At 48.9% G+C, this 14,494-nt stretch overlaps 6 protein-coding genes across 6 annotated transcripts; 2 read left to right on the top strand and 4 right to left on the bottom strand.

Moving 5' to 3' along the window:
- Window positions 1-19: 19 nt before the first annotated feature.
- Window positions 20-259, bottom strand: PEX2_094890 (uncharacterized protein; the record flags this gene model as incomplete). The annotated part of the gene is made up of 1 exon (XM_016746759.1): window positions 20-259. The coding sequence occupies one exon, from the start codon at window positions 257-259 to the stop codon at window positions 20-22; it is 240 nt and encodes a 79-aa protein (XP_016594035.1).
- Window positions 260-2,499: 2,240 nt separating this feature from the next.
- PEX2_094880 (putative glycerol dehydrogenase) lies at window positions 2,500-3,562 on the bottom strand (the record flags this gene model as incomplete). The annotated part of the gene is made up of 3 exons (XM_016746758.1): window positions 2,500-2,699; window positions 2,765-3,145; window positions 3,202-3,562. The coding sequence occupies 3 exons, from the start codon at window positions 3,560-3,562 to the stop codon at window positions 2,500-2,502; spliced, it is 942 nt and encodes a 313-aa protein (XP_016594034.1).
- An 813-nt stretch (window positions 3,563-4,375) lies between these two features.
- Window positions 4,376-5,404, top strand: PEX2_094870 (inositol oxygenase; the record flags this gene model as incomplete). The annotated part of the gene is made up of 2 exons (XM_016746757.1): window positions 4,376-5,290; window positions 5,348-5,404. The coding sequence occupies 2 exons, from the start codon at window positions 4,376-4,378 to the stop codon at window positions 5,402-5,404; spliced, it is 972 nt and encodes a 323-aa protein (XP_016594033.1).
- A 649-nt stretch (window positions 5,405-6,053) lies between these two features.
- Window positions 6,054-7,231, bottom strand: PEX2_094860 (putative NAD binding Rossmann fold oxidoreductase; the record flags this gene model as incomplete). Its single annotated transcript, XM_016746756.1, has 2 exons — window positions 6,054-6,794; window positions 6,905-7,231. 2 exons carry the CDS (start codon window positions 7,229-7,231, stop codon window positions 6,054-6,056), a joined length of 1,068 nt encoding a protein of 355 aa, XP_016594032.1.
- Window positions 7,232-7,453: 222 nt separating this feature from the next.
- On the bottom strand, window positions 7,454-10,972 carry PEX2_094850 (uncharacterized protein; the record flags this gene model as incomplete). Its single annotated transcript, XM_016746755.1, has 8 exons — window positions 7,454-8,195; window positions 8,250-8,386; window positions 8,442-8,871; window positions 8,943-9,222; window positions 9,560-9,693; window positions 9,754-10,204; window positions 10,260-10,494; window positions 10,547-10,972. The coding sequence occupies 8 exons, from the start codon at window positions 10,970-10,972 to the stop codon at window positions 7,454-7,456; spliced, it is 2,835 nt and encodes a 944-aa protein (XP_016594031.1).
- Window positions 10,973-13,188: 2,216 nt separating this feature from the next.
- Window positions 13,189-14,416, top strand: PEX2_094840 (glycoside hydrolase family 28 protein; the record flags this gene model as incomplete). The annotated part of the gene is made up of 3 exons (XM_016746754.1): window positions 13,189-13,419; window positions 13,477-13,896; window positions 13,955-14,416. 3 exons carry the CDS (start codon window positions 13,189-13,191, stop codon window positions 14,414-14,416), a joined length of 1,113 nt encoding a protein of 370 aa, XP_016594030.1.
- Window positions 14,417-14,494: the final 78 nt, after the last annotated feature.

The raw sequence follows: 14,494 nt of genomic DNA, 5'->3' as shown, positions 1-14,494 counted from the left end.
CATTTCCCCCTATAGAAAGTCAGGCCGAGCTTCTACCACGTTGCTGGGTGGATATGGCTACGTGCCTAGGCGCAGTCGGATGCCTCTCGGGTTCATGATTCCTGGAAACGTTCCGAATGGTATGGAATCTGATAATTTCTCTGATAATCTGATTAGATTCGCCTGCTAGTCTGGGTCCTGTTAGCGTACCGGCGCTTTTATCTGATCCGATGGCCTTCGGTGGATAGTCAGACAAATGACCCGCCAAATGGCAGTCCATGGTCCTCTGTGGATGTCAGGATTCGGCTGACTTCATCTAGTGGTACCTCCTACGGGATATCCATTACGTACTTCAAAGGCATCAACCTGGTAGCCTGGGTTCCACTCCCTAGTAGAAAAAATAGCGCCTTGTTAGATGACTCTGCAGATGTTTTTTTTTTGCCCATACACTTGAATTTTGTTGAAAATCAGATAAAACTCGATATAATTCCTAGTGTGTTTATCTCGACAACGACTTGCGGTCCATGGAATTCAAACCTGCGCAGGTGGTTTTGAGGCGTTAGGAACAGATATGGTTCTCTAGGTTCTCTAACGGTCTACAGCTAAAATTCATGGATGTATCTCTCTAGATTATGCAAGCCTAATATCTATGGATGCTACTAGCATTAACAGGCACTGAAACATTAGAATATGTACCATCCATGGGTGGTTGTCACACGTGACCTCAAAGCCCTCAAATGTTGATCTCATTGTTTAGACGAGAACACCAATTCATATATATAACCACCATAGTACACCATGAGACACCATCCAAGCAATATTATGCAAGACAAATATGCATGCAGCGCAAATTGCTATCATTTACCCTTACCATTTCTTCGAAATTTGTCGTATCTAGTATCCAGGCATAGGATCATGTGCAAGATGAAGTATGATCGCCATGGCGATGGTGAGCAAACGATTATAATGTCAATAGCGACAGAGCATGATTAAGTCTCTGTCCAAGATCAGAGTACTTCTATTGTCGTCACATCTGATCTCCATCCTCTTTCGTCTCTCACTTCTCACTTCACTTCTCATTTTCGTTTCTTTTGTCTTCCGTCTCTCTTGTCTTCTTCACAGCCTATTTCTACTTGGGGATATTCTACAATTTTGCAACATCACTTGATCTCGAAGACAAGTCTGCACCGACTTCATCAAGTGCGTGTCTTTTTGTGCCTGTGCTTCCTTTGTTGATTCCCCAAGCCTCTCAACGAAATCTTCTTCTGGCTTAGTTCTGTCCCATAAGACAGCACAACCAGTACATTTGACAAACAATTCTATCATCTCTCTTTTTTTTTTCTCGTTTTAAGATTGTCAAATATGGCCCCTTGGCCCTCCCGAATCGCCGCCCAAGAGGGTGATCTACTAAGGACCTTATCTCGCCAGATGGACTGGCATTGCCAACCAACCACATTCCTTCTGCCATCTCTGCTGAGCCAGGCGCCTCACCCCATCCTACCAAAACTCAAGCTCGGCCTATCAATGCTAGAAAGAGAGATCTTCTCTACTCTCTGTACGAGATGCTTGTGGAATGTGCAAACCGCACTGACAGCCGGGTCCTCCAAGCCGTCGAGTCTCAATGCCCCATCCCAAGTTCTGACGATGAGACTACCACAGGACATACAGCTGCTCAGAAACACAATAATACTCACCATAGTAAGGGTGCGAGGAAGCAACGCCAGGCAATCCAGCGCCGACGGAAAAGAGAGAACCGACTTTCCGTCACAGTCCCCTCACTTTCACCTCACTTTCTCAATCCGGAGTTTCCATCCTCCAGGCCTTCCTTCGAAACACAAAAGAACAAGGTCTTGGAGGGAAATCATCCACGATCCGCTCCTCCTATTCTTGTTCCGTCACAAACGGAAACCACTACATACGCGGGGTCTCCATTTATAAACCCGCGGCACAGACCTGCCTCAGCGTCCGGGAACTTACCACACACACAAACTATCCGGGGTGTGGCTGCGCGGCCTGTCTAAACCTTGGAATAGGCCTGCGTGGTGTGACGGATGGGTGCTGGGAAGTGCAGTTGGGTAAGGAGAGGGAGCCTCATTTATTTCCCCCATCTGATCAGATTCTGACTAGCTTTGATATCAGAAATCTGGCATTGCTTTCAGTTGACTAGGTGGTGGACAAAAAGAACAGAAAACGAGACTTTGCCTAATAGAATGTCGAATTTGAATTGGAATTAATCGTAAATTCAAGTAAAAGTGAAGCTAAAACCGGAAATGGTTAGACTAGAGCTCAAGTACGTAGTGGCAGGTGGTCTTGGGTATAAAGCGGGGTTGGGTAGTCTGAGGAATGGCTATACGGAGCAGGTAAGTCCATATAATAAGTGGTGGAAGCATAGTCGTGGTATAGTTCAAGTATGAAGTATTATTCATGAAATCATAAATCTTCCATTTTGGTATCCATGTCATAAAACGCAAAAGCACCGACCCTCTATACATGTGGCAAGTCCATTGCTACAAAAAAAGCTTACTGCTTATCGGGGAAACCGAAGTTGACACCGAAAGGAGGGTACACAAAGCGCTGGAGCTTTCCCTCGGCCTGGAGACCATCGCTGTACTTGCGGAGGGACGCCAGATCTTCAGCATCCAAGTGGATCAAGTCGGCACGGTTGGCCTCGATGCGGGCAGGGGTGACGGACTTGGCCAAGACTGAAGAGCCACGGGCGACTAGGAGAACAATGAGTTAGTAGGCTGTATCTAATCTAGGGTGCAGAATCTCGAAGAATACTTACTGTGCCAGCTGAGCAGAACAGTAGCCGGAGTAACTCCGCGCTTCTCGGCAACGGCCACGATGGGCTCGGCAGTGAACAGCGGGCTGCCGGTACTGCCTAGAGGGCTGTAAGCTGTGATGTGGATGCCAGCCTTGTTGCAGAAGTCGACAATCTCCTGTTGAGGGAGCAAGGGGTGGTTCTCGATCTGGTTGGCAGCGGGAACAATGGTGGCCTGGGGCAGGAGTTCCTCGAGGAACTTGACACTGTAGTTGGAAACACCGATGGCCTTGACCTTGCCGGTGCCGACGAGCTTTTCCATGCTCTTCCAAGTAGTGACGTGGGAGTGGCTGTGAATAATATCCCGGGAGCCATCAGCGAGCTTGGGGAAGATGTTGTGGTTGCCTGCGGTGGAAGTAGTCAGCGCCTCGAAAATGTATATTTGAAGAAGCTCAACTCACCCTTGGAGTTCATTGCCAGAGGCCAGTGCATCAGATAGAGGTCGACATAGTCGAGTCCGAGGTCTGTCAGACTCTGCTGGAGGCCCTCCTCAACACGGGCGTGGAAAGAGCACCACAGCTTAGTAGTCACAAAGAGATCCTCGCGCTTGACAATGCCGGCGTCAATGGCCTCCTTGATACCCTGACCAACTTCGTTCTCATTGCCGTAGCAAAGAGCGGCGTCAATGTGACGGTAGCCCACCTTGATAGCGTGGAATACAGCGCGCGCAACCTCGCCAGGCTGGGATTGCCATGTTCCCAGGCCGAGTGCGGGAATCTCAGCTCCAGTGTTGAGCTTAAAACGGGTATCGTTGGCAGCCATTGTGAATTTATAGGGTATCAAGAGACAAAGAAGATTATTTACAATATAGAAAAAGGAATATAAACAAATTTAAGTAGAAAATGTTAAGAAAAGGAAGGCGTGGGGGGTAGTTTACTAAGGATAACAACACCCCGCGGTTATCGGGGTTGTTCCGTGCCTGATGTCGTGCTTTTTTCCATCAATCACCTTTGATCATCGTGTGGGATGTTCGATGTTCTCTAGAATGTTCTCTAGAATGTTCTCTGGAATATTCTCCGAGGGATATATTATCCATCTCATCTTGAAAAGATCTCCATCAACCTCAAAATGAATAAAGATCCCCATACAATAACCGTCAGATCAAAATCCAGATAATAAATCAGCTGATCTACGGAAACCGTCTTCCAGTTCGACTAATTCCTCTCCACTTGACATCACAACCACTCCATGTGGTTGGCTTGGGTTCGTGGAGTCGTTATGGCTGCCAATCATCGTCGTCCTTTTGGAGAGCAACCCAGATCCTCATCGGCGCGGAAGCCAGAATCCGTGATGTTCCATAATTTTTCGTCCCGCACATGTTGTACATCGATATCATGGCAAATCAGGCAAATGGATCTGGGGAGAATCCTCGCACAATCGCTGACATCGGAAATCTACACGCGATATTCCCTATACTAGATTTCCCTGGCTGACACCTATATATACACTCGGTGTCCTATCTCTTTCAACTCCAGACTTTCCGATTTGATAATTGCAAACTCATCTGGCAACTATTAAGCCTCAATCTTATATCTTATAAAAACCAAGGGACACCACTTCTCCCACACATTCAAAATGGCACCAGTCGCCATCTCCCCACAGGCCTCTCCTGTTTTCAAGAAGCGGGATGGCCAGGCACTCGAAGAGCTCTCCGACGCTATTGACGAAATCAACGTCCTCAAGGATATGAAGAAGCGCGAGGCTGAAAAGAAAGAGGCCGAAGAGAAAGGTCTATACGAAGAGTCTGAGTTCGACAAGGAAAAAGACAAGACCAATTTCCGCCAGTACGAAGACGCCAGCGACCGAGTCAAGAACTTTTACAAGGAACAGCACACCAAGCAGACCGTCGCCTACAACCTAAAGGCCCGCCACGATTTCCACAGCAAGACGCGCGCCGAGATGACCGTCTGGGAAGCCATGGAGAAACTCAACACCCTGATCGACGAATCAGACCCCGACACTAGCCTTTCCCAGATTGAGCACCTCCTCCAGTCCGCCGAGGCCATTCGCCGCGACGGCAAGCCCCGCTGGATGCAGCTGACCGGTCTAATCCACGACCTGGGCAAGCTCCTCTTTTTCTTCGATGCCGAGGGCCAATGGGACGTTGTCGGCGACACTTTCCCCGTCGGCTGTGGCTTCGATGACAAAATCGTCTACGGCCGTGACTCGTTCCGCGACAACGAGGACTTCGGCCACAAGATTTACGATACTAAGTTCGGTATCTACACCCCTGGCTGTGGTCTCAATAAGGTCATGCTCTCCTGGGGTCATGATGAGTACCTCTACCACCTCGCTAAGGAGCAGTCGACCCTTCCCGATGAGGCGCTCGCTATGATCCGCTATCACTCTTTCTACCCCTGGCACAGCGCTGGTGCATACCACGAGTTAATGAATGACCACGACCGTGATATGCTGCGTGCTGTCAGGGCTTTCAATCCTTATGACTTGTACAGCAAGAGTGATGGAATTCCCAGTGTTGAGGAATTGAAGGTATGTTTTGCTTCTGTTAGTGATTTGTGAACTCGAGGCTGACTTGTTTCTTTCTAGCCGTACTACCTAGAGCTCATCAACGAGTACTTCCCCACTAAGGTCCTCAAGTGGTAGACTGTGACTTGCTCTCCATGCGTTTTTATTCTACACACTTTCTCTCATGATTCCCCTTTTCTTCCTTTTTCAATCCCTTGAAATAGCTACGACACATGCCATCACATTCAATTAGCGTTAGAAATCATACCTTCCAACCTTGGAATCATTCCAGGCAAACAAATCCAGAAATTAGATTTATAGAGACGAATTTAATCAGCCCTTCGACACAGTATAGTATAGGCTGGAAGGTTGTTGAGGCAGCATTACTGCCTCAGGTGGATCGCACCTTCACGTACTTTACCTCTCACCTCCAGGGCTAGATTTGTCTTCCTCTCTTTCTCTCCCTCAAGTCTCCAGCCCCATTCAGACCATGGCCTCTTTTCCATCTTACCTTCTCTACAAGGTTAAGTGAATATACTATCCATGGAGATTGCAAACGGTATTAAGGGCCACTAACCCCGGTCGACGCTACTGTACACAGGACAGCTCGCTTACCCCTGTGCGCATAATGAATCGTTGAATTTAGACAAGTCTATTTTGAACCAGACTACAAGATTGCCCATATTGAAGGTCATATATCATCTCATTTGTGAAAGGGTATTCTATAACAACATTGAACGTATATGGTGTATTTGCAAACCCCGAAACACATCACATCACACATTACTCACAAACGAGCCAACTCAGTCCGATTCCCATCCTCATCGAAGAAAATCTTCTTCTGGGTAATCAACGACTCCTGCAACGCAGCCCCAATCCGAACCGCCTTAACAGCATTGTTAAGATCAAGCGGCAACGCCGTGTTATCCAGACAAGCAGCGGAGAACTCATTCGCCTCTGTGACAAACGCATACTCAAAGCGATCATAGTAGTTCTGAGGAATCTCCCTCCTGATCCCGGACTCATCATAGACATTAACGTGGTTCAACGCAGGCTGGGTATTAACCGCCAGTTTTCCCTTGGTGCCAATGATCTCCGTAGTATCCTCCTGGCCAGCGGCCATCATGCGGGAAGCATAGAAGTAGGCAATGCGGCCGTCGTAGAACTCGACCAAGCCGACGGCGTTGTCACGGTCGTTGTGTTTGCGCAGATCGGGTTCCACGGCTGTGATGCCTACCGCCGATACGGACTTGACTTTACATTGGTCGCCGAAGAACCAGAGTGTGAGGTCGATATCATGGATGGAGCAGTCGACGAAGATTCCGCCGGAGAACTCTGCGTATGCGACGAAGAATCCGCTCGGGTCGAGTTTGTCACAGGTTTGACTGCGGAGAACTGAGGCGGTGCCGATTGCTCCCGATTGCATCTTTTCGTATGCGTCGCGGTAGGACTTGTCGAAACGGCGGGAGAAGCCGCACATCACTTTGAGGTGAGGCTTCTTGGATGCTGCATCGACAACGGATTGGGACTGTGTAAGAGGTGGATTGTTAGTTCTTGGGTTCAATGTTTTGGTTTCTTTGTATTTGGTAGACTGGACTGAATTGGGGTTGAGATAGATTCAAAATACAACCAACTTACCACTTCAGGACTTGTAGAAATAGGCTTCTCGCAAAGGGTGTGTTTTCCTGCTTCAATTGCCTTGATTGCTTGCTCGGCATGCACTGCAGTTGCCGACGCAACCACCACGGCAACTAGACCTTCATGCTTGAGCATATCGTCGTAGTTCTGGTACAGGGTTACGCCATAGGGTTCGAGGTGAATCTTGGCCCATTCGAGTTCAACGGGGTCAGGGGAGCTGGCAGCCACAAGCTCAGCTCGGGGAGTACGCTCCAGGAAGTTTAGGGCATGGCGCTTGCCCATACGGCCTAGACCAGCACAGCCGATCTTCAATCTTTGGGCCGTCATTATGTGTAAAATGTCGAGGTCAAGTAATATGAACGAAATCAAGAAATAAAAGATCAATTGCTAATGAAGGGGGAATTCTGAAAACTAAGCTGGGAGTTATAAAGACCCGGGGAACTAAATGCGGAGGCCAATCTCCGAAGATCTTCTCCGCAAACGTGGGGTCGGAAAGTGAATTCCACACCGACCAACTCCAAATATAACATCGGGACATAAAAAAAGGGGCTATTGACTGGTTACCTCATTTCCTTCGGGTTTCTTTGATTCCCGTCGCAATTTGCGTTTCGCAATATCCACTGGATCCGCAAATCCATCACCTCTCAGCCAGGCCAGAGCTTTACGCAGTCCACCACCCTGCACGGCCTCAGGGTTCCCCTCAAGGATCGACCCCATAAGCGCCCAGGAGAGAACAAACAACAAAAGCTCACCGCCTTTTCGGCCTTTCCATAGTCCACGCTTGACCCCTGTCTTGTATGCCGAATCAACAGCGGCCCGGAAGAACCAGAGGAACGTGCTACGGCTGTTGCCCAGGAACAAAAATGGCAGACCACCCAGTGCTCCACTGAGGAAGAACCGCTTGGTTGGAAGCGTTGTTCGAGGCAAGTTGTTGTTCAAGAGACAGACACTACCCCAGGCTGTGCCAATTGCAGCAGAGAGAACCGCTGTCATGGTGATAATGCGCTTCGAAATAGTGTTCACTGATGAAATAGGCTGAAGCAGAATGCTCTTGAATTTGGGGATCGAAAGTGCCAGAGTGACAGTTGTCAGGAACCGCGCAAGCAGTGGCACGGAGAGGAGAATGTGATGCAAAAACGCCGTGCTACAATTCGGGAGGTTTGGGTGCAAGAGCGCGCACGATAGACTCGAGATTGCAGGGTGTGCCGGTCCAGTGATTGGGGAGATGGAAGCCACTGATGACGGTAAGGTGTTGGGGTCACCCGGGTGTAGGATTGGAGAAACGAATGCCCTGTGTGGTATTAGCAACATTTATGCTCATTAACAGACTCGAGTTCAAACATACGGCCAGCGGAGATCAGCAATAGATGCAAGAGAGTTCACAATCTCTTCCTTCTCGGGCCAGGCGATATTGTCCGGGAGTGACTCCGGTCGGCCTTGGATGTAGCTCGGCGAGAGCTTGAGAATAACCTTTGGAAACCACTATGACAACAAATTAGCGACCGTAACTCAAACCAAAAATATCCCCATCACAAACATTAGGCGTAGTCTCGCGATCGAACACGAAAGCATGGAAGAGCTGCGCAAATGAGATGGGCATCAACAGCCAGCTGCCGAACCACCACGGGCGCTTATCCAACCAGCCCTCAGAGTCCAGGACATTAAAGAAGAACTCCAAGCTCCTGGTGCCTGTGTAAATCGCGGCAGTCAGTCGGAGCTGGTCTTGCGGGCAGATGCCCAGGGCGAAACCCGCCAGACTTGCGCCGATCGCTGGCGCAAAGCGCGACGTCAGCGCCCGCGAGATACGCGGGTTGCGCTCTCTGAACGGCTTTGCATCGTCGGTGCGGAGGTTGGCTCGCAGTCGGATAAGGAAGCGGTAGAGGAGGCGATGGATGAGAAGGAGGAGGGAGAGGGAGATGGAGAGACGGAATTTGGGGGAGCGGAGGAGGGAAGTCCGGGTCTTCTTCCTATTTGTTAGAGCCCGTGTTAGTGCATGTTTGTAAAGGAGGAGTCTCTTGATAGATTAAATTGATCTTACTGTGGAGCGCCTTGGAACCGAGTCATCAACAGATCCGCCAACTTCAACGCGATTCCGGAACCGACCAAGACTCGCAGTGATGAGCGAATAGCAGCTTCACTGTGTCGATTATTCGGACGAGCGATGGCATCGTAGCGAGATGGAGATGGGAGCTTGCTTTGGACGGCAGGGGCACGTTTGATTACTGATTCATGGAGGAATCGGTATTCTTTAGCACCGAGACAAACACGGAGAATGTCGCGTACGGCGCGTGGGGGGAGGTCCAGCGCATCCCCTGGGACTGGCGGTCTGTCCGGTGTGGACATGTTGTTGTTGATACCAGGTTAGAGCATAACTGCCCAGATGAAGTCCGGGGATGGGAAGGGGAGTGGGTACGGAGAGACCCAACCTCGGCAATTTCTCACCACATGGTCTGATGGTCTCAAGGTCTCATGGTCTTGGAGCTACAAGAATATGAATCTTTTTCTTGAATATCTATGTTGTATGTCTTCTTCGAATACAATCTCAGCATTTAGATGCTACCCTGAGCTGGGAACCAGCATAAAGACATTTTTCACCTTTTCCCAATAACTCTGCCTCAATATCCATGAGCCGATTATACTTAGCCACTCTCTCACCCCGGCAAGGTGCCCCGGACTTAAGATGGCCAGTCCTTAACCCCACGACCAAATCAGCAATAAAATCATCGGTCGTCTCACCAGACCGGTGGGATAAGAAAACACTCCAGTCAAAACTGAACGCCAAGTCCGCCCTATATTAAGACATAAATAGATTGCTTCCAGAACAATAGGGGAATTCAAGGGAGACCCACGCCTCAATTGCTTCGGAGATGGTGCCTATTTGGTTAATTTTGAGTAGCATGGAATTGCACGCTCTCTTGGCATTGGCCTCTTGCACGTTTCTCGTATTCGTGACCAGTAAATCATCCCCAACCAGTTCGACTGGACATTTTTTGTTAAATTCTGTCCAACTGTCCCAATCAGTTTCGGCGAACGGATCTTCCAGGAGAACGATAGGATAATTTTGCAACAACGAGCGATACAACTCTGCAAGCTGTTGTGAGCTTTGCGGGTTCGGTTTGTCGTCTTTGAACCCAATATCATACTTTCCACCTCTGAAGAATTCGCTCGATGCCGGATCAATAGCGAATTTGATTCTGTCGGTATATCCAGCACGATAGACGGCTTCGACCAGGAGATCTAGGGCCTCATGAGGCTGAGAAATCGGGGGTGCAAAGCCCCCTTCGTCTCCAATGCCGGTCGCTTGAATGCGATTGTCAGCAACACCTACGCTAAATATTGTGAAAGGTACGCTAACCAGATGTTCCAAATTTCTCAACAATGACCTTCTTCAGCTGCTGATAAACCTCGCTACCCATTTGTACTGCTTCCGTGAAAGAGGATGCTCCAACAGGAGCGATCATAGTCTCTTGAAAGGCCATCTTATTGCCCGAATGCACACCTCCATTTAGAACATTGAAGAATGGCACTGGCATCACAAATGGCTTTTTCGCTCCAGATTCACGTCGAAGAAACTCGTACAATGGAACTCCCTAAACATATACCAGCCATACTTTTCCATCGGTATCCTTAATTCTAACTTACTGAATGAGCTGCACCCGCTCTGACACATGCCATACTGACGCCCAAAATGGCATTCGCCCCGAGCTTTGACTTGTTGTCTGTACCGTCCAGATTCTTAAGAAAATCATCAATCATTTTCTGGTGCGTATCGACCTTGAGCCCGCTCTGTACTAGGGCAGGACCAATAACCAGTCCGATGTTCGAAACAGCTTTCTGGACGCCTTTGCCGCCATATGCAGAATTATCCCCATCTCGCAGCTCAATCGCTTCATTCGCACCCGTAGACGCACCAGAGGGGACGATGGCTCGAAAAGTATCTGCATCGGTGTAAGAAGTGAGCTTAGTTACCGTTGGTGCTCTCTTGCCTTTGTCCGTAGTGAGATCAACTTGAACAGTTGGGTGTCCTCGAGAGTCCAAGCGCTGAGCAGCCTGGATCGACCTGATCATGGTGGATTCAAGATGGTCTCGCGTGGTGACTTGATATGTTACGAATTGGATTGATCATCGTTGCTATTCATCAACCATCATCAAACTAGGTATTTAAGGTACAGGAGATCTTAAGATACACGAAGAGCAAGAGATGACGTAGAGTAGCTATAAATCAGTCGGTGACAGGTGATGATGTCAAACGGATGGTTGATCCCCGTATGAATATATATCTCTAGTAAGCGCTGCTCCATATCAACCCTTTGCTTTCTTGCACGCTTCTGACTCTAATGTGCTTTCGAGAAAGGTGAGCTCATCACAACGACTGATTGTGAAATAACCTTTAAGCAGAAGATGGTGGTTGATACCCTAGCCTATTATCTCATAGTATACAACGATTATCATAGGCTATATCACGGAAAGTTTTACCGCACCTTTCAAATCCTTTCAAATCCTCACCAATTCCCAACTCAAGGAAGAAATCGAAAGGGACTAACTAGTTGAGATGCTATAAAATATCTGCTACTATTCCCGTGGTCTATATTGTTTGACAACCTTGGATCCTACATGAACTTCCTCACGACTTCGACATGTCCATTTGAAGCAATGAGCTAGTTATATTAAAGTTTCCCTGACTTGCTGACAGCATTGAGATCCGCCGGTTTCCGAGTTTGTTCGTCATGCGTAAAAACCCGAAACAAGCCGTTGATAGCGCTGTCTCGCTTTCTTGCTTGTTCCGAGTTCCGGTATTTCATGTCAAGTCGGTTACCCGGCAGCAGTAGAAGGCTTGCCCACCTTAGTTCTACCATACCCTGTACTCCGTAGCAAGGATACTTCGTTCAGCCTTGTGTGTACTCCGGAGCACCACGTTCAAACGGCCATCACCTCGTTATCTTATCACGCTTAGCAAAAAAAGACTTTTCCGCCCATAACCAAGCGCGATGTGGCTGAATAGGAGGCGTCTGCATGATTATTTGATCAGCTTAGGGGTAACTAGGCAGACACCCAGTAATTGTGCCAAGAGTTGAGCGCTTGGCACAATTATCTGCGGAGTACAACACATGTTGTGCGGAGCTCCGGGAGTACCTTTGTACCTCCTGAGTATCTTAATCTACTCCGTATATTGCACAGGAATAGTCGGTCGCATAAGCTTCCTTGTTTAGAGCGCATTTTTGTCTCATTTCTTGGTTCTAGACTTTTGGAAAAAAAGCTCTGGGAATGTGATAATTGAGCTAGCCAATCAGAAGACACCTGTTTTTATATCACCTCTACAACGCTACAACATAGAGAATATAGTATTCTCTATTAGGGCCATTAGGAAATTCAGGGATTCTATCTAGGTACTCCGTACTCCATAGTATGTATATACCTACAACATAGATATGTAGTTCATGATGGCGCAATCATACTTTGTATAAGCGAGGCTTTTTTCGGCTTTGCTCCACCAGCTTGGAACCTTCGGAAGTCTCCTAGGGCTTTTCAAAAACGCCTACCGAGCTGCGAGCCCCTCATCGCCATGCGAGTATCTAGATTAGGGCACCAATCAAACAAAAGACCACACGCATACTGTAAATAAAAGGGTGCATGTTTGTTTCAGCGCCACAAATTCTTCCATGGGTCTTCACGTATTCCATATTGACCCAGCCTTACACCCATCTATTCTTCCAATTAAGTGCTTGGCGTGAAACACAAGCTTGTCGGAGTTCCGCAGGGTCTGCAGATATTAATCCGGTGTCCTAATTGGACATAAACTAAGATGTCTCGGTCCCTTTGCCCGAAGATATTCCGGGTATTGAATATTCCAGCACTGACCATTATTTCGACGGGGCTCTGGACATAGTGGAGCTAAAAAGTTTCGGAGAGTCACCAAGTTTGGTATAGTCAACCCTTAATAGATTAATCTAATGGACCACCCAACAGTTATTATTGATCCCTGCATCTCACGACTTAGTGCTTTCCAAGGAGGGGTCCTACTGAGAACAGGGGTCAGCATCATGACAGATGGTGGTACCCCGTACATAGTCCCGTTTCATGAAGATATTAGCGCAGGGGGCTTTTGGGAAGCTGCCCTACAGACCAAGCCTTTAAATACCGAGGCCAAGCTCGATGGAAGCTTATTCAAACCAATTCATTCATTCACTCATTCATTCATTCCTCATTTCCTTTTGCACTCAAGTCGGCTAGTCCCGAACATATACACTCTTTTACTTGTCTGTTGATCGGACATTTACTTCAAAATGCGTACATCTTTCGTTGCCATGCTGGCCCTCAGCGCTGCCGCTGTGTCCGCTGCCCCAGCTGCTGCTCCTGTTACCGATCTTGTTGAGCGCGGCTCCTCCAGCTGCACCTTCACCTCCGCCGCTGCCGTCAAGTCTGGCAAGTCGTCCTGCTCCACCATTGTGCTGGACAACATCAAGGTCCCTGCCGGCGAGACCCTCGACCTTTCCAAGCTGAAGAGCGGCGCTAAGGTAGGCCACTCCGTTATTCAAGCGCCAAGAACCAAAGATCTAATAGCTGCTGTATAGGTCATCTTCAAGGGCGAAACCTCCTTCGGATACAAGGAGTGGACTGGTCCCCTCATCCGCGCCTCCGGAAGCAACATCCACATCTCCGGCGAAGCCGGCCATGTCATCAACGGTGGCGGTGCCAGCTGGTGGGACGGCAAGGGAACCAACGGCGGAAAGAAGAAGCCCAAGTTCTTCTACGCCCACTCCCTCGACGACTCGACCATCACCGGACTCAACGTCAAGAACACCCCCGTCCAGGGTTTCAGTGTTCAGGCCAACAACCTGATCCTCGACCACATCACCATCGACAACAGCTTGGGTGACACTAAGGGAGGCCACAACACCGATGCCTTCGATGTTGGTGAGAGCACCCACATCACCATCAGCAACGCCAACATCAAGAACCAGGACGACTGCCTGGCCATCAACTCTGGCTCCGTAAGTCAAAAGATACCTCTACCATAAAATGACCAAAACTAACCTGGCTGTCCCCTAGAACATCAACTTCATCGGCGGCACCTGCTCCGGCGGCCACGGTATCTCCATCGGTTCCGTTGGCTTGCGCGACAACAACATCGTGAAGGACGTCACCATCTCCGACTCCACCGTTCTCAACTCTGACAACGGTATCCGTGTCAAGACCATCTACAAGGCCACCGGTGCTGTCTCCGGCGTCACTTTCTCCAACATCAAGCTGTCCAACATCGCCAAGTACGGTATCGTCATCGAGCAGGATTATCAGAACGGTAGCCCTACCGGCAAGCCCACCACCGGTGTCCCCATTACTGGCCTCACTGTCGAGAAGGTTACCGGCTCTGTCAAGAGCAGCGCTATTCCCGTCTACATTCTCTGCGGCGAGGGTAGCTGCAAGAACTGGACCTGGTCTGGAAACACCATCTCTGGTGGTAAGAAGAACGGCAAGAAGTGCTCTGGTGTGCCCACCGGCGCTTCTTGCTAAATTGCTAGCGATCAAATAGTGATCACCAATCAGCATGACATCGACCTGGCAGAGACTGGGTTATCTTCAAGCAAAGTT

This window comes from Penicillium expansum, assembly GCF_000769745.1.
Source record: "Penicillium expansum strain MD-8 chromosome Unknown contig333, whole genome shotgun sequence".
NCBI classification, from domain to species: domain Eukaryota; kingdom Fungi; phylum Ascomycota; class Eurotiomycetes; order Eurotiales; family Aspergillaceae; genus Penicillium; species Penicillium expansum.
This window is presented reverse-complemented; position numbering and strand designations above follow the sequence as displayed.